Source organism: Sipha flava, unplaced genomic scaffold (assembly GCF_003268045.1).
Source record: "Sipha flava isolate LNK unplaced genomic scaffold, YSA_version1 47_pilon_pilon, whole genome shotgun sequence".
NCBI lineage: Eukaryota > Metazoa > Arthropoda > Insecta > Hemiptera > Aphididae > Sipha > Sipha flava.
In genome coordinates, this window is record NW_020273276.1 from 921,267 (window position 1) to 940,731 (window position 19,465).

Sequence of the window (19,465 nt, forward strand, 5' to 3'; positions counted from 1 at the left end):
AACGTGTTCCCCTGGGGGATTACAAATACCTATAAAATTCACAAAAAGAGGCAGAAGAACAACACAGACCAACATAATAGTAAAAACTCTTCCCTAACTCGAACCAAAAACAGTTAAACAACTGATCATCCCTAATTAAAACAACCAAACAAAATATATTCTAGAATGCCTAAATCAAAATAGACAAAAAATATATCAAACACCAAAAAAAAAGACAAAACACCAAACAAATACCTAACACAAATCAGAACAAAAAAAAAAAAGCAGACAAAAAGAAGTAAGAATCAGCAAACATAAAATTACACATAAAATATATACAAGTCCAAAACGCCAACAGTACAACAAACAAATACATATCAAAAGTCTTAAAACAAATACCAAATGAACAATAAATCAACAAGACATTAAATAGTAAAAAGATAATACCTAAATATAGACCATGACTTAGATACTATTCGACACGACCTACAAAAAAGCCTAGAAAAACTACCTAAGAAACACCAAACATAAAAATACACATAAAATATACACAACTCCAAAACATCAACAGTACAACAAACAAATACCTATCAAACATCTTAAAACAAAATCCAAAAACACAACAAATCAACAAGACACCAAACCGTAAAAAGAAGATTCCCAATTAGAAGCCAAAACAAATGAACAGCTGTCAACCCTATCTACAAACAAAAAAAAAAAAAAGAATTCAAGATTTACTACTCATAAGCAGAGGCAAAAAGTATCCAACATCAAACGCCGCCAATTCATCAAACTTATACTTAGCAAAAATAATAAAAAAAAAACAGCCAAAGATTAATAAATATTCCTATATCAAATAGTAAGAAGAAAGTCTCTCATTAAAAGTCAACATATTATTATTATTCAACACTACATAATTAAAAAATCAAAAAAAATTAACATAGAAAAAACACTGTTTTTAATAAAAAAACAAAAATATCCAACACTATACAAATTTTAAATTATTAAATTCTTATTATAATTCTTATTATTATTGAAAGCCAAAACACAAGTTCTATTCCGCTCTACCTAGAAAATCCATAGTGAATAAAAATGATATACCATACTTAAATATTGATAACTCCTGTCTTGATTCCATACTTTGCTCGAGGTGATTGAAAAATTCCTGATAAATAATTTTCTACGATGATGAGGTGTTCTCCCATCGATCAACCTTCAATCTGGAGGACTAGCCACAAGGGTTCGTAAATACCCTTCTGGGGCTATTGCAATGCATAGGTATGAATTGGGCGATGTGGATGCCATTTTCCCAACGCCACGAAACAGCTTTTAGTTAATGTAAACATAAAATCTTCGGTCTCGACGGAATACCTTATTAACAAAAATTATTAAAAAAATTATTAACACAAGAATAGTTCGGTACTTGGATAAGAAAAAATTAGTTAATTAACAAAGAAGAAGAAATATCACTTTTTAAAATACTCAATAATATATATATATATATATATATATATATATATATATATAATAACAAAACATGGTCCGAAGATGCTCTTTTACATTGCCAAAACAAACAAGTGCACAAATCCAAACGAACCCACCGGAGATCAACGTGCACAATTAAGAGGCCCCAAACACATTCAATAAACATTTTTCAACGAATCGATATCATCAATCCAGTTAGAAGTATTGAAAAGAGAAGGATAGTTCTAACTTTCCGGCGACGACGGCGGCGGCAAAAGCGGACGAGATTACGGTGACCAATATTGGCGACATCGACGACGACAGCGACGATTGCTGCGACCACCGTAATGCGGCGAAAACGATCACGGTCAACGATCTTTGCTACGGCGACGATGACAACGACGTTGAATATCTGTCACGGTTAGATATCCAATGGATATATAAATTAAAACGGCCCTTATTATTGCCAACAAATTCCCATCCAACTCTAATTATTTGATCGACGAGGTTTCGGGTCCGCGTTGGCTTATTGAAAAAACTTATTTGAATTATTCCGATTATTGCCAACGACCTCTTGCATAATTGTAAATATAATGATCTAAAACTATTCATATTAAATATTTAGTATTCATGTGATTATTTTATTCCCCATTGTATTCTGGGAACCCGATTAGCCACTTATTTGATCCTAGATCCAGGATCTAGTTGATCCTGTTGATTGTGACCCACACATGAAGAGGGAAAGTAGTTGACATTGGTTGTCCACTTTAATTTAAATCGTTTTCTCAATTACACATTTCACTGCTAAAGAGGTTCCTATGCTAAAAGAAATAAAGAAAATCAATTCCCGGTTACATTATTCATGTATCGTAAGAAAGTTAAGACTGTATATTATTAAATATATTTTGAACATAAATTAGAACAAATGTGAAATTTGTAAAAATGAATTTATTTAATAAAAATTGTAACGAACACAATTTATTGACCCATAGTTGGCATTCGTTACTGTACTTACACCGTGCCGCGTGACGGCCTAACACGAAGCAAAACCAACATATAGCCCGACTATATTGCCTATGGCGCACCACTACTATTCCCGTGTCAGTAAAGCTTATTGTTTATCCACTTAATAGTTAATTAACACATTGAAGATGATAATCAACTATTGTAAAGTGCCTTATTGGACCAGTAGCAAACTGTAGGACTACCCAAGAACACCGAGTCCACAACAATAATACTAAAATATATGATGAAAACATATCGATTACAATAGTCGGCATACCATGATGGTCTATATAAACCCACCGACCACAGCGTTAGAACCGGGGTGGGGGCCTATAGGCTGTACCGTATTTATAAAAATACAATTTATATTGTTAACAAAAAATGCATATTATAATGACTATTATATGACACGCACAAGTATGTAGATAGAGCCATAGAGTTATGACGGTTGAAAGGAGTTTCTCCACACTTCGGAGACTAAAAATCTGGCTTCGTTCAAGGATGACTGAAGATATATTATCAGCATTATGCCTAATTAATGTATATCATAAAGTAAATATTCTAGATTAAATAGATGATATTATTGATATTTTTAACAATTTTAAAAATATACAAAATAAATTTTGTAAAATTATAACTTGCCCTGCCCCCTAACTAAAACTAAACTATGATAATAGATAAAGGGGAAATATTTGAATTTTGTACTCGAACTTCTATGAACCCCACGAGCCGCCTCTGATTTGAAAATTGTACAAAATAAAGTACATAATACTGTACGGTTCAAAGTTGAAATTTGTGAAAAATAGTTGATCCGGGTCCTAGTGTAACGTTACCGCAGCACCCATAAAATGAAATTGAATTTCAGGGAGGTTTGGGGATTGTACAAAATTGTACAAAATAAAGTACATAATACTGTACGATTTAAAGTTGAAATTTGTGAAAAATAGTTGATCCGGGTGCTGATGTAACGTTACCGCAGCACCCATAAAATGAAATTGTATTTCGGGGAGGTTCGGGGGTTGTACAAAATTTAATTTTGGTTGTACAAAATTGTACAAAATAAGTACATAATACTGCTTATTACAATTCATGATTTCGAAAGTGCGGGTGCTGGGGTAACGACCTAAAATTATGTCTTATAACAATAAATAATATTTATAAATAGGTACATCTCAATCGCAATAAAAGAAGTACGTTAAAAAAGACTTATTTTCCTGGTGCCTGGAGGCCGAGGAAAATATAATTTATAATGTAATTTTAAACATTATTAATGTACTAAGAAAACATAAGTAAATATTATTAAAAACATTATACTTTAAATTATGACAAAAATGAAAGCTTTAATGACAAAAGAAAAAAATGAAAAGAGCTATCCAAAAGTCTAGAGACTACTTATGCAGACGAAATTTAAAAAATGTATTTAATAATAATAAAAAAAAATAACTAATACTATTAAATTTATAAATTTAGAGTGTTAATAATTTAATTTAATGTTGAATGCAAAAAATTGATTTAAATAATGGAAAAATATTATTTACATAACTTAGAATACTTAATTATTGTAAGTTTAAAAAGGTAATGAATTAAATATAAAAAAATAAAATAGTAACTAAAAAATATAAAATTAATTGATTTAATTATAATTACAGTTGTTATTCAAAAGAAAAAGACTTACCAGAATTCGTGGGAGTATGTAGGTATGTGTTTGTCTATCGTAAGTTCGTTTCACTCTGGATCAGCTTTTAGATTTCGGCTGTTTACTATAATGATATGTAAAATAAATACAATGTTTTAATATTCAATAACATTTTGAGAAATAAAGAAAAATAAATTATAATTTATTTTTTTACTTTATTAGTATTAATATGTACAATGGACAGGAATTATAAAAAATATAATTTGTAAGGATGACAATATTTAACAAACATAAATAGAATTAGACAAGTAATATTGGACATAGATTATGTATAATATTAGGTAATATTGGACATGGAATGTCTCATCGTTGCTCCTGTCGCAATATGCCGCTAAAAAATATTATTTAAATGTGAATGTTTTTTATTTAAAATTATTAATTTTAGTTATGAATAACATTAACCGATGAAATACTAAGATCTGTTAAAGTTGAAAAAGTTTTTATACACCCTCATTTAAGTTTCAAAACGATTTTCACTAAAATTATTATTCTATAGCGTATGTTAGAATATAACTATCTACAAATACAACAAAACCCGGATTATGATAATTTGGGTCCCGGGACCAAACAATTTTAGGGGCCCACAACCATAATCAAAATATTGATGACCCACACATAAATATATTTCAGAGACAAAAAAAAATTTTTTTTTCTAATTTATAAATTTATTACTTGTTTTTTTCAATACAAAAATAAAAATGTTATCTGTATGAATAATTTTTTCTTTCTTTTTGGAAGGCAAACCCTTTAATTATATAATCGGTATTAATTACCTCCAATACAATACTCTCTGAACACAAAACAATTAAACTATTTAAATTTGCTTGAGAACTGCTCGCTGTATACTTGTTTTTTATACGAGCTAAAAAAATAGTTAAAAAAACAAAAAAAAACTACTATCCGCTAGGGGCCTACTATTGTTTGATATCCGTTGTGAGCTCAGAGACATGTCCCCCCTCCATTAATCCTGGCTTGAATACAACAATGTATTTTTATTTGAAATATGAATTTAATATTGAAAATATTCTATATTTTATAAAGCAAAATCATATTTTTAAATATTTTTCAGTCGCAATAAAAGAAGTATGCCAAAAAAAGTTTTCATGTGTCTAGAGGCCGGGGAATATATAAATTGTGTCATAATTTTTAACATTATTTATATACTAAAAACACATAAATAAATATTATTAAAAACATTATACTTTAAATTGTTAATAAAAATGAATACTTTAAAAACAAAAGAAACAATGAAAGTAGGTCTAGAAATTACTTATGCAGGCGAAACACAAAAATATATTTAAAAATAAAAAAAAAAATAAATATCAATCCAAATAAATTGAAATTTAATTTATAAATTTAAAGTAATAATAATTTAAATAAATATAGAAAAGATAAAAATTGACTTTAGTAATGGAAAAATCTTATTTACATAACAGAGAATACTTAATTATATTAAGTTTAAAAAGTTAATGGATTAAATATAAAAAAAATAGTTCGAAGCTTAAAACATAAATTTAATTGATTTTGCTGCAATTACAGTTGTTATTCAAAATAAAAACGACGTACCGTTTTATTCCTGGGAGTAAGTAGATAAGTAATTGTTGCTCATAAGTTTGTTTCATTCCTATATTTCGGCTGTTAACTCTAATAAAAAGAACAAATATTATATTTAAATAATTAATTACACTTTATTATTTAAAGAAAAATAAATAATAATTAATTTTTTTTATTTTATTAGTATTAATATATACAATGATCAGGAATTATAAAAAATATAATTTGTAAGAGTGACAATATTTAACAAACGTAAATAGAATAAGACAAGTAATATTAGACATAAAATATCTGTCTCATCGTTGCTCCCGTTGCGGTATGCCGCCAAAAATATTATTTAAATTTAAATGTTTTTTTATTTACAACAATTTATTTTAAAACTAACCCATGGAATATTGAGGTCTGTTAATGTTGTAATAGTTTTTATACACTCTCATTTAAATTTCAAAACGATTAGGCTATAGAACATGTTAGAATATAACCATGTACAAATATAATAATGTATTGATATTTGAAATATTGATTAAATATCAAAAATGATGTCTTTTAAAAATAAATAATATTTATTAATATATATTTTCACAATATTGCCTTTGGATAAAAGATTTAAATTACTTACACTCAAGTTTTTACTTAAATTATTAAATAATATTATTGATTGTCCTGAATTAATAGAGCGTTTAAATTTTAAAATTAATTTTCCTAATTCAAGAAATAAACCCACATTTTACTTACTGTAGTAATACAGAAAAGGATAAAATATTGGATGAACTTTAATAGTCCTAAAAGTGAATTTCTTTAATTCTTACCTTTATTTCACTTCTCGTATAACATACAAATCTTGAATTGAAAAATATTTTAAAATAATTGAACACACTTATGAATATTTAAAACTCAGATATGATTGACAAGTCTCGTCAATACTCCGCAGGCGTACAATAAAAAACGTGTTTATCTTCTTTGTATGGTGACCAGTAACCGATCGACCCTCTTGCTGGCGAGACAGGCCTATTTATGCCCTTTGGAGTATTAACAAGATTGCCCTTCATACCGTCATTTATTGATAATTATTATAATTGTTTTTACAATTTTAGAAAATGTCTTAATATTAATAGTGTAATATTTATGTTGTTATCTTTTGACATTTATTTGATTATATTGTGTGATGCTAGCCGACATCAATTGGGAATATGGAGGTGATTTTGATATAAATGAAATGTGTTCATTAAATAATTATAATGTAACTATCCTATGGTTTATTGTTGCCGCTTTAGACAATTATTTATTTTTGATAGAGTTGTTATTATATTAAATGTCAAAAGATATTATTATATAGTTAAAATTAATTTAATTTACTAATTATTAATGCTATTATACATATGAGTAATATCACTAATGTTATGTTTTACAATATTATAACATTACCTAGTATCTCAAAAAACTACCTATCTTTATCACCTTCTTATATGTTGATGTCAGCCGCAAATAGCAATAATAATATAGATTTTTTTCATGCAACACTCTTAGATCTAAATAAATTATTTTAATGTACTTCTAATAATTTCTGTATTATATTAATTATTGATTTTCCTTTTAATTATATTATTATACTATTACAGTTTATTGTACTATGTAATATCATATTTATACTTATAATTATATGACTTTTATTTTTTGTCAAATATTATGTAAATTGGAATTTTTATTTCCGTAATAAATTATTATTAATTATTATTATTTTTTAACGTTTTCAAATATTTTTTTGGGGGAGGAACCCCAGACCCCTCCTATAATTACGCCACTTGCTACTAGTATAGGTGCTTACCAGTGGTTGTAGTATTTTATCAATTCGAGTACCGAGTTGTAGTATACACGTTATCACGTCTTGTATAAATTATAAACATTGTCATAAAATATTTTAATATAGTTATGAAGTTCACTTTTCACAGTTTCAGTAGTTTCACGCACACGTACGGTGTACTATTATTATTGATAAATAAAATATTATATCACTGTTATAATCCAGTAGTCGGCACGTGACTATTGTTGTTTACACGATGCCAGTTAACTGCTTTCGTTGTGGCGATATAGTGGAGGGGGAAGCTTTCGCGCTAGTAAAACAAAAATATTTGTTTTGCTGGCAATCTGCTGCATGCCATCTGTTGGCACACTAGTGCCCGCTGGTTTTCTCCAGTTGTTGGCAGATAATGTTTAAACGTTGCCAGTCGCTGGCATTCAATTACTGGCGATTTTGACTGGTACGCCGACTGGTAACGTGTAAAACAGCATGTAGTTTCGGGAGAGGCACATTATTATTCCATGAATAGTGTGATATCGAACGTTTCGTTGCGTATTTATATCCGGCTATAATTTGTAAGCTTTTCGCTTAACAGCCAGACTTCATGGTGGTCCGGTAGTTGATGAACAGCTAGAACAATTCGTTCCTCTCTTCAATGGTGATCCGCGGCCGGACGGGTACGCGAAACATTTTCGTCGGTGCTTTCGGCGACTATCTGGGCTTCCTGGTGTATTTTACCGGCTGCTGGTTGATGGCCTTAGTCTTGCACAACAACCATAGGCGCACATTGTGTGTGAATTCAAGGGGTGCTGGAATAATTTAAAATACACAGGTCCGTGGGGGGCTTTATCCCCCCACCCCCTAATACTATAATCAACTTCGTTGTCATAATTTTTAATTTTTATTAATGAATATTAAAAAGTAATTAAATTATAAGTTATAATAATATATTAAACAAGAATTAATTTCTTGTTTGATGATGCAAATTTTTCCAATATAATTTCCCCATCTATTTTATTGGTAATATAATAATAATAATAATAATAATAATAATATCTCTCTCAATGCTAAGCGTAGATAGCTTAATAAATCTTTCTTGGCCTATACTAGTGCGTAACCAATTTTTAAATCTCTACATAGCTGAAAAGGAACGTTCACACGTTGAAGAAGAAATTGGAATTGTCATTACCACTTGAACTAGCTTATAAACATTTGGAAACGAACTTTTATTACATTGATTTTTTAAGTCTTCAAATTAAAATTTGGCTAGTAGACTATTCTTTATGATCAGCATTTCTGCAGATAAATTAACTGTTGATATATCAAAAATATGAACTAGTATATAAAATGTAAATAGTAATGAATCATATCGTTTATATGATTGGTAATAATATTTGTCATTCCGCACACAACTCTGCGTAGCCCACTGGTTAAATATTACTAAAAAACAAGTAATAATCAAAGTTATAAATGGAACATATCTTCGTAGCCAACCGTAAACCATAGATAATATAAGAATATAAAGTAAGATAATATGATTTTCTATAATATTTTGATTGCTGTTTATAGTTTAATAAACAAAAACTGAAACTGTAAAACGTGCAATTATACAATTATACCGTTTTAATCGTATATTCGTTAACTATATTATATATTATTGTCTATAGTGGAAAAAAAAAATGTCCAACCTAATAAACCATAATAATTTACAATTTATTGATGAAATACTGAAATAAATATTCTAGGAAACTGGGGGTGCTAAGCACCCCCTATGTGCGCCTATGACAACAACGTGTCGAAAACCAGTTCGCTTTTGTATGCTTGGGAATTGAGTGCTTAACGCCAGGGCAATAAAACTTTTTAAAAAAAAACGTGCTGGATACCGCTATAGAAACTAATGAAAAAATAAATTGAACACACAAATAAAAAAGGAATTGTTGTGATAATGATAATTCATGTGGTTTTATGAAGAGCTTCGACCACAACCATGTTGTCGGTAAAGTGGTATCAATCCTTTTATCAAACAACTGTTATCGACGGCCGTATATGATAAAAATCTTAAAATTACAATAATCTTTACAGTACACGGTCAGTCGTAAATGACAATGAACGTGATTGACAGTCAAGGCTAATCATGTATTTGCATGATTGATAATGACTGACAGTCCATTTTCGTAACTGATAAAATTCAAATGTATTATTTTTTGGCTGTCAATTACATTGATTGTCATTCGAAACTGACCGCATATGTCTATGAATGTATAATACATTAGTCGAACCGTGGAGACGTGCCGTGTCTTTTTGTCTTGTAAAATCTATATATTCGTTAAAAAATGACAAATAAGTTAAACAATGAAGAATTTTGGCGCGAGTTTATACATTTATATCGTAGTTTACCTGCAACGTGGAAAATAAAAAGTGAAATGTACAAAGATAAGATGTTAAAACATGACTGTTATGTGAAATTAACTAATAAATTAAAAGAAATTGATCCAACTGCTGACATTAATACAACTAAAAAAAAAATAAACATATTGAGATCAAATTATCGTCGTGAGTTAAAGAAAGTCTTGGCTAGCGAAAAATCAGGTGCAGATATCGACGATATATACTTGCCATCGGTTTGGTATTTTGATGAGTTTAAATTTTTACGTGACCACGAGATTCAGATTACCGGAAAATCGACAACGGATGAAGATGAAACATTTTTAAATACATCGATGCAGCAATCGCAAAACATCACTTCGGAAAATACAGTACGTAATAATTTAATGTTATATAATTATACAGTAAAAACTCGATTAATCGCCACTCTTTGTTATCTATCACTATCAAACGATCGTGGTAAACCCATTTTGGCGGTGGCGATGGGATCTATAAAAAATGGTAGTTAAAATCATTTTAGCTTAAATCCTACAAAAATTATATCCGTGTCGTGTTCTACGCATCCGCACAGTGTTCGCTTAGCAAATTCATTGTCGTTAAGCAGACCAAAGTCGCCAACGTCGACGTCCTCGCGCAATTCTATCCGTCTCAGCGTTAATTTACTGGCAGACGCGTGCAAAACGTTTCGCCGTTATTCGATCGCGCTGGAGTTCCGCACCATGAGCTTGTCGGACTGAACACGGTTACCGTTTCCCAAACTCCTGTTAAGGCTGGCCCGGTAATTAATATTTTTCCCCTTCGTGACCCATCAAAATATTTTACTAAAGGCAAAACACATTTGAATGTCCACGTAGAATTTTATAATAGAACTGAAGCGTTAATTTGATACTATTATACTGTATTTATAGACACGGCAAATGCCGTACTCAAGGGGTTTTTTATAAAGTCTAGTTAAAAATCTCAATAATTATTATTTATGTTGTAAACAATAGTTAATCGTATTAATGCATTTATTTTTAATAAAAGGTTCAGATTATCAAATGAAATTATGAATAACAAATTCGATATGAGAATTTTATTAAATTCTGCGACCCGGTATTATATTTTCATGGCCCGGTAGTGGGTTTGTGGGAACTCACTATTCGGGAAACGCTGCCGTACACGGTATCGATTGCATGGCTTTCCTCGTTGTATCGAGTCCTTGAATACCTGAACGGGAAAAAATATAATATACTAATCGAGTTCCGGGCACGACCATGTACTAATCGAATCTGAGGTCAGGAAACTAATGTCGGCAACAGTAGCGGATCCATGGGGGTGGTTTAAACCCCCTCCCAAAAATCAGGAAAAATACATATTATAAATCAATAATTTATGAACTAAGAAAAAAATTTTTTTTTTTAAAAAATATGAGGGAAAGTATATAATTTGTATTTTTATTCATACAAGAAATTAGTAGTCTTAGATTTAAATTAATGTATTAAATTACTTACTATTATCTTAAATTTATTATTAATCACTGACTGCAATTTTATAAAAAATATCCCTAGGGAAAACAGTTTTCAAACCTCCCCCCCAAAGAAAATCCTGGATTCCGTCTGGAATTCGTCAATTGCTTCGATCGGAACCGAATTATCGGTTCGTTCGCAGATCTATGCCGTCGATGACCACGAGCCGACCGACTGATGGTACCGCGCGATACAACACGTGTCCAATTGCGTTACCTTTTCACGAGTAAATTGCTTACGTACTTACGTTTCAAAACTCGAAAAAGTATTGCGCTACTATTTTGGAAAGTTTTAATATGTACGAAAAAAAAAAATTCGCGTTCATAATTTTTGGTATACTTTTATATGACATAAGCCGATCACTTCATCTCGGGGTACATTAGGACGGAAAAAAGGAAAGCGTATAACAGCCATTGTAATAATATTATACGGTAACGCGTTGAACGGCTGCTTACAAAATATCTGCTATACTAACCAGCCTAGCGCGTTACGGCCTTAAGTTTTGCCATCATTTGCCTCAAACAATAATTAAAATTCCATTTCGACTCGAAGTTTTCAGTAATAATTTTTCTTCTGAAACAGACATCTAATAAAATATCATTACTAATTAATAGCAGATCTATTTTTACCTTTGTGTTCAAGTAGCTAATAATTGTAGTTAATTTATTTAATGTTTTGTTTTATTTTTATTTACAGAAAGATATTTTCGCAACAAGCTCTGCTGAAACTCCTGTAACTCCTGTCTCAATTTCCCACGAACCATTAAAAAAAAAAAAAAGGAAAAATTCTGAAAAACAAAAAATGAATGATTTGCTAGAATTAGCATGCAATCGTCTACAACAATCTACATCTGATAGTGATATTTTAGCTAAGTTTTGGGCATTAGAGTTACAAAAACTAGAACCAGACCAACAACTGTTTGCTCAAAAGGCAATATCCGACATCCTTTTCGAAGCTCGTTTAAAAACTCTCCATCGTAATTCTGTAAGAATCAATCATTCTTGTGTGTGTCCACGTTCTTCAAAACCATAAATATTTGTTCAAGCTATGCCAGTTCATATGTCTGAAAACTAAAATTCATTACTATTCCTTCGTTCACAACATATATGGGAAATACATACATGTATCTGAACGTTTCATAAACAAACATTTTATAATAATTTGCTGAACATTTTTCCGACACTAAGTATACAAATTAAGATGTGTTATTTTTATTTTTTTATTACTATACTACACAACACAATTTAGTTGAAGAATATTTAGATTAATAGAATATGTTGAATAATAATAACATGGTGTAAATTCAAATATTTTTACATTTGGTCTGTTTAGTTTAAAATAATTTAAGTGTTATTAATTAGTTGTAATGAAATAATTTAAAATGTAATTAAGTTTATTATTTTATTTTTTTTACCTTTGGCATTTTAATTTCGATGAAAGTTAAAAATGTGTATTAAAATAGTTTTTAAATTTTTAATACAATTTATGTGAAGTTGATTGATTTAGACAATATATTATTATTATTTTTTTTTTTAATACTATTTAAATAAATATATGTTAGATATGTTCAGATAATACTATCCAACGTAGAAATAGGCACTATGTTAGTTAATATATTGGAAAAATAACTTTCGTAGTGTATACGATAAGCACTGGGTCGGCGAAATTGATTCTCTTATCCAAATACCTGTTTATATTTGGTGTAATCATTTTTAATAACTTTGTTAAAGTAATGTGGTCCATGCGAAGATATTTTCTATAATCTGAAAAATAAATGAAGGTCTACTAAAAGATTGTGATAGAATAATGTGTTTTTTCTTTTCGGTTCTTTTATCGCAAACAAGGTAAATTGCAATATCGATGATAGTTTTTCGTTTTATTTTATTTTATTCAAAGTTTAGTTTTAAATTTAACTAACCTAATTCCGGGGAAGCAACGAACCCAGGCGGTGAGAGCAAACCGTTTTGAAGAATAAAATTACGCACATTCACTTTAACTTTTATAGACTAAATGAATTATATTTCTAATAGTGTACAGATAATTACAATTATCAAAAATATTTCTTAAATTATAATATAGTACTTAGTCTGAAATATAATCTGTTATTGCTGTTTTATTTTACTAAAACTATAAATAAGTGATTAACATTAATAATCATATATAGGTACCAGATTCTATCTTCTAAAGTAGGTTCATTTTTGCTTGTATAAACTTTCGATTTAATTGATTTGCACACGTTTGCATAACTTATGAGTTTTTTATTGTTATCACCAATCTTTTGTTCATTGGGTACATAATTGGCTCCTATTATATTTCGAAATTGTATCACGACTTGTTGCACGTTTAATTAACAACATTATTTATAATTTCATAAATATTCTCAACGTAAAGTATAAATATAACATGTGTCTTATACATTTACAACATAGCCAACTATTGTTCAAAATAGTAAGATATGATTTCTAAAATCCTAACTATTTTGTAAATATATAAACTGAAAAACAGAACTTTTAAACTTATTTTAAAAGGATAAAGAAAAAACTAATATCCTATAACTGTATTAAATTATTTTCTTTTTTTATATACCTAAATAAATTAAATTATAATTAATAAAAATAAAATTATATAAACAATGGATACATATAGGTACCATAGCAATTAGTGTTTGAAAATTTCATGAAATTTAAAAAAATGAAATATTTCATGAAATATTTCAAGTGTCTGAAATATTTCAGTATTTTAATAAATTTTGTTTTTTTTTTTAAATAAGTTTTATTTTTATGTATGTAATTGTCATAATTTACTTTTATAATTTTATACTACTGAAACCAATCACTAATTACCCATTACCTACTCATTAGTGATGGTTTTTTTTTGGTATTATACATTCAAAATAGTGTTCAACATTTTTAAATTGATAAAAAAACGTACTATGTCGATAAATGTTCGTACACTAATAATTATTATAAAAATTAAAAGATTATATGATAAATATTAAATGTCTATAGGTACACTATTGTCGTCAGACGTCTATTCACCATAATAATAATAATTTTATGATAATAAACCATGCGTATTTTTCTAGTTAGAAACTATATATAAGTTATAAGTTTATAACGTTAAGATTATGATTGCGATAATAAATTATTGACTGTCAACTGTGTAATAAATATTATACTTATATAATATATTTAGTCACAATTCACAATAATAGAACCATCCTTGCATCGTCGTCGACGATAAGCCATTCCTGGGGAAAAAACCAATTTTTGCTATTAACAGCCGAAAACAAGACCCTAATATAGTATAAATAGTATAATATGTCAGCCACGGCACTTATTGCATAAATGTTGTTAATATCAATGATTATACCAAGAACTCATGGATTGTACTATTAATAATTGATAAAAAACAATCATTATAATTTGTTTTCAAAAAAAAAAAATACAATGTTTCACGTTTTTGTGAAATATTTCATACTTCAAAAACTAATAGCAATTACTTATTTTATGGAATAATAAAACCAAAAAGTATTTACGAATAACAAATGATAAATTACTAAATTAAATTTCCACTTACCGTGATCGCATTGTACATAACTAAGTTATATTATCATATATAAATATGAATTTTAATTAATTGACAAAATAATTACTAAATACGTACCCATTTTTAGGTGTCTCGGTGCAAGTTTCCTGTTTTACATTTGTTGTTTTTTTAACTGCATCTTCAATTTTTATAATTTTCGATGGTAATTTAACTTGGCTTCTAGTCCGAGTTCTAAATATTAAAAATGTTTAAAGTTAATACATTTTAAAAATTATTGAATGCATCTTATTTTTTTCTAGTAGTGTATTTTATTTTATTTATAATTTTTACTTTCGACGAGGATTAGATAAGAATGTAAAATCCATTGTTTAATTAATCCTTAAATTAAAACAAGATAATACACGACTCGTGAATTAATTTAAATATTTTAAAATACTTCTGAATAAAATAAGTTGTGCTGACTTTACGGATGCTTTAGGTACATAATGTTTTTCTTTTTTCCACCTAACGTGGATTGATCTTGTTTGTTTAACAAAATATTAGGTATTCATCTTCTTTTTTTCTTTCAGTTCAAATTGATTTATTTTATTAACGTTAGCTCTAAGTAATAATAAAGAAATTATTAATTTAGTATAAAATTATTTATACAAAATTAAATTATTCAATAACTGAAAAGAAGCAAGGAATTTCTTACATTTATTTATAAAAAAATCTAACATATTTATTATTTTTAATTAGATAAAATAATATTAATAAAGAATATTAATGAGTTACAAATATTATTATTACTCTTTTAAAATAATTCTAAAATTAAAAACTTATAAATTAGTCAAGTTAGCTCACTAATTTTTTAAGTAAAAGTGTTTTAAAAATGTTAAAGACATTAAAAATAAAGTTATGCTTATTGTAACGACTAATGACAAAAGCATATATTGATGTCAATAATAAAATTAATATCATTAATTTCAATTTTTAAAATTCGCTTAATTCATATTCAAAATTGAATTAAATGTATAATTTAGATTATATTTATTTAGTGAAATGTATTATTAACTATATAAATATTTATATTATCTATATATATACCTAAATATGATATGTTTCTATTTAAATTATAATTTGTCTGTACCCAACTTTAAGTAATATTTTGCCTTCAATTTTAGCTTGAGTTGAGTTATTTTTTAAAAGTTCATTCTTTTTTCACAAATTGTAGGCATAAGGTACTTCATTTCTATTTACATTTTTTGAGTTTGTAAGATATTTAAAATTTAATATACCTAATGAAAATATTTAAAATTAATATTCTAGAAATTATTTTTACTCTTTCAATTAAGTGTACAAGTCTAATATTTCACTTATTACTTTTTCTAGTATTTGAGAATATTGCACTTAATTTAAAATTAAGTATCTTAAGGTTATATCGAAAAAAAAATCATACATTATTAAAATTCTCTAATTACAAATAAAAATGGTGTACCTACTGTAATAAACTAATTAACTATTTAACAACTAAACAATAATTTACTTTTTTGTTTGTTTGCCTTTATTCATTTTTTTTCTTTAAAGTATTCATTCTTGAAGATTCAAAAATTAATCTAACTGAATCTAAAAAAAAAAAATGATTACGCCATAACGCTGTTGTTTTAATTTCATATCTATGTAATAAATTTAATTAGTCTCTTTGGATTTACTCTCTAAGGCATGAGTTCAGTTAAATCAGAACCGCGGGACCTTAATTATAATTTAAGGCGCGTGACCCTGGGCAACTGCCCCTATTGTCCTCCCCTCGCGCCGTCCCTGGTGCCCATAATCGGTATTCGAATTGAAACCGTACAGTTTTCAGATATTCTCTGTAGCTAATCTTAAGTTCATTTTGTTTTTTGTTTTTTACCTTTAGTTTTAAGAAACAATGCCGTAGGGCAGTAGCTGCTAAAGCTAAATGTACGGTGCACGAAACAGGAGCCATAATATACGAAAACTAGAACAGCGTTCTTAGGAAAGCTGAAGAAAAATAAAGTAGTGTGCGGTCGATTTTGATGTTTGAACAAAACAGTCGGTGTTGTTCGAACACCGTATAACGATACAAAATGTACTGTGTGTGTCCGTCCATCGGCGTACGAACAAAAAAATGTTCAAATTATACCGTACACCGGGCCGGACTGGGTCAGAAATTTCTACCGGGAAAATAAGAAAAAGCGGTTCATTTTGATGTACCAAAGTATAATACGGTAACAACCATAAAAAAAAAACGTACATTTTCATATAAAATTATTGTACATTTTTTTGATAATTTGAATTCTTTATATTATTATTAACAATTAAAAGACCGTTTATTTAATTTTAGACAGTTTCTAATGGAATCGCATTGGAAAATGCGTCTATGTCTGTCGAAGCAATGAGCATCAACCGATAAACCTAAAAAAAAATGTTAAAAAACTTTCCCACGAGTAAAAGCGACCTACCACCTGCCGGTATCCCGACTGCCCGGTTCGATCCTCACCGTGCATGGACACAGACAAAACTATTGTGCGTGGGACGATGCACGTCGAAGCGAACATGGGACGCGGTCGCAGCGGAACAACACCGCTGCCTCGGGGAGGGCGCGCGCGGTCAAAAGCGACTGCCTGAACGACTTGTCCTGGGGACGGGTGTTCTTACACGATACAACGACGGCGTTGTTTACGCGAGGTTGTTACAGCAACTGAATACGTTTGAATTGAATGTGCTTACGGTAGCTGACTCACAGTTAATATTTTTTGATAAAATTGGCCTCTTGGAAAATTTTTTCTCTTTTTAGACCTTAATTTGGACTCTTGGCCCATCGGAGTTACATGAACAATGAATACCATGTACATTCAAAATTTAAAATTTTTCAATTCATCATAAATTAGATTTTAATTTATATCGTTTTAGTAGAAAGTTAAGTAAATCATATTTTATTCCGTACGTTTGTTGCGCTGATAAAATTATATTATATTTATTAATCGTAAATAAGTCATTATCGGTGGTATCACTAATTCTAAAATGTAATATAAATATACTTATACACTTTTATGAGCATACTGTTTTTTTTTTTTTTTTTTTTTTTTTTACAAGGTATTAATTTCTAATTCAGTTTCATCCCTAATAAATGGCCTCTTGAAATGGTTTGACCCACAGTTTCCCGACTCTGGATCCGCCCCTGGCTTACGGTTTCATGTTGTTCCAGAACCCGCTGACAATTCGAAATGCGTTTTTTAAAAATCGGTCGTTTCGAATAGAAACAATCCGTATTCACACGGTACCGCGCAGCGCGACGTGTTTGTTTCGAAACGTTTTTTGGCCACCGCAGGGCAACAAAATGAAAAACGATTTATTTTTTTTGCGTTACGGATTGTACCGATCGCAACTTCCGCTGCGACCGGTTCGGCTCTCGTTCTTGGCAGTGGCGTACTTAGGGGGGGGGGCAACAGGGATCATTTGCCCCTCCCTGGTTGAATCAGTAAATCGACTATCAACTTTTTAACTCTTTTTTTTTGAATCCCAATCGATTGTCGACCTCGACTCTCGGAATTCGAAGTCTCATACAGTGGTTTGAAATTTCAGAAAGAAAAAGTCCATTTAAAGCTCATTGAAATTAATATTGTTTTGTATTAATTCAATATATATATATACAGAAGTGGAATTAGGAATTCTTACGCCCTATCATAGACCAATAATGAAGTACCTACTCTTCTCAAGATTTTTTTTCTAATAATTAATATACAATCATACTTATTGACAGTGGCGTAAATTGGATCCAATTGCTGGTGGTGCAGAGGCATATTCTCAACTTATAATTTCCAACACACCAATTTTCCAATTTCCTAAGTAAATTTCTTCCCAATAAACTATATATTTTCCCATATATTTCTTTAAATAACAAGTAAATTTTGAATTATTTTAGCATTAAAACCTTTATTATAATATTAATAAAAAAAAAAAAATAATAATCAAATTTTGTTTTTAGTATGCCGATTTCCTTGGCTCTTGAAAATAATATTATAGGTATACAAATTTCAATAATTTTCTGGTGGTGCAAAAACATATATTTGCACCACCAAATTTTAGATGTGGTGTTGCAAGTGCCACATTTGTACCACCTAGTTTACGCCACTGCTTATTGAGTTTTAACATAATAACAGTATTTAACAGTATCAAAATTATCAAATTAGTTGTTAATAATTAAAAAAATTACACTATCTAAAATTTTACGTCCAGGGATGAATCCTCGTCTTCCACCCCTGCACATATCAGTGGCTCACGTAGGGGAGGTTAAGGGATTGTAACTCCCTCATGTCTAGGTTAAAATTTACAAATTTTACAGTTTGAAATATGAAGAGCTAGTATTGAATATATAGTACCATTGATTATAGAATAGGCTATTCTATTATTAATGCTATTATTAGTCAAAAAATATTAAAGATTTGCATAATTTTGTTAATTGTAAAATGTGTTATATTATTACCTTGAATTTTAACTAAAAACTAAGTGTTTATTTTTTCCTCC

General features: G+C 29.0%; 1 protein-coding gene and 1 long non-coding RNA gene across 3 annotated transcripts in view; one reads left to right on the top strand and one right to left on the bottom strand.

The window, feature by feature from the left end:
• The window catches only part of LOC112689899, a 9,391-nt gene extending 1,673 nt beyond the window's left edge, over positions 1-7,718 (bottom strand). The window contains exons 1-4 of one of the 2 annotated variants that reach the window (XR_003149156.1): positions 7,524-7,718; positions 5,711-5,788; positions 4,124-4,208; positions 1,086-1,350 (exon numbers count right to left, since the gene is read on the bottom strand). This is a non-coding gene — a long non-coding RNA (uncharacterized LOC112689899). Of the gene's footprint in view, positions 1-1,080; positions 1,351-4,123; positions 4,209-5,710; positions 5,789-7,523 lie in introns of both variants that reach the window. The other variant, XR_003149155.1, reaches the window with a different exon arrangement.
• Positions 7,719-9,574: 1,856 nt separating this feature from the next.
• Positions 9,575-12,707, top strand: LOC112689898. The gene is made up of 2 exons (XM_025563774.1): positions 9,575-10,252; positions 12,086-12,707. The coding sequence occupies exons 1-2, from the start codon at positions 9,830-9,832 to the stop codon at positions 12,419-12,421; spliced, it is 759 nt and encodes a 252-aa protein (XP_025419559.1). The 5' UTR covers positions 9,575-9,829; the 3' UTR covers positions 12,422-12,707.
• Positions 12,708-19,465: the final 6,758 nt, after the last annotated feature.

Coding starts and splice junctions, on each gene's coding strand:
- LOC112689898 (XM_025563774.1), top strand. CDS start 9,830: ATGACAAATAAGTTAAACAATGAAGAATTTTGGCGCGAGTTTATACAT. Junction 10,253..12,085: donor ACATCACTTCGGAAAATACA/GTACGTAATAAT, acceptor TTTTATTTACAG/AAAGATATTTTCGCAACAAG.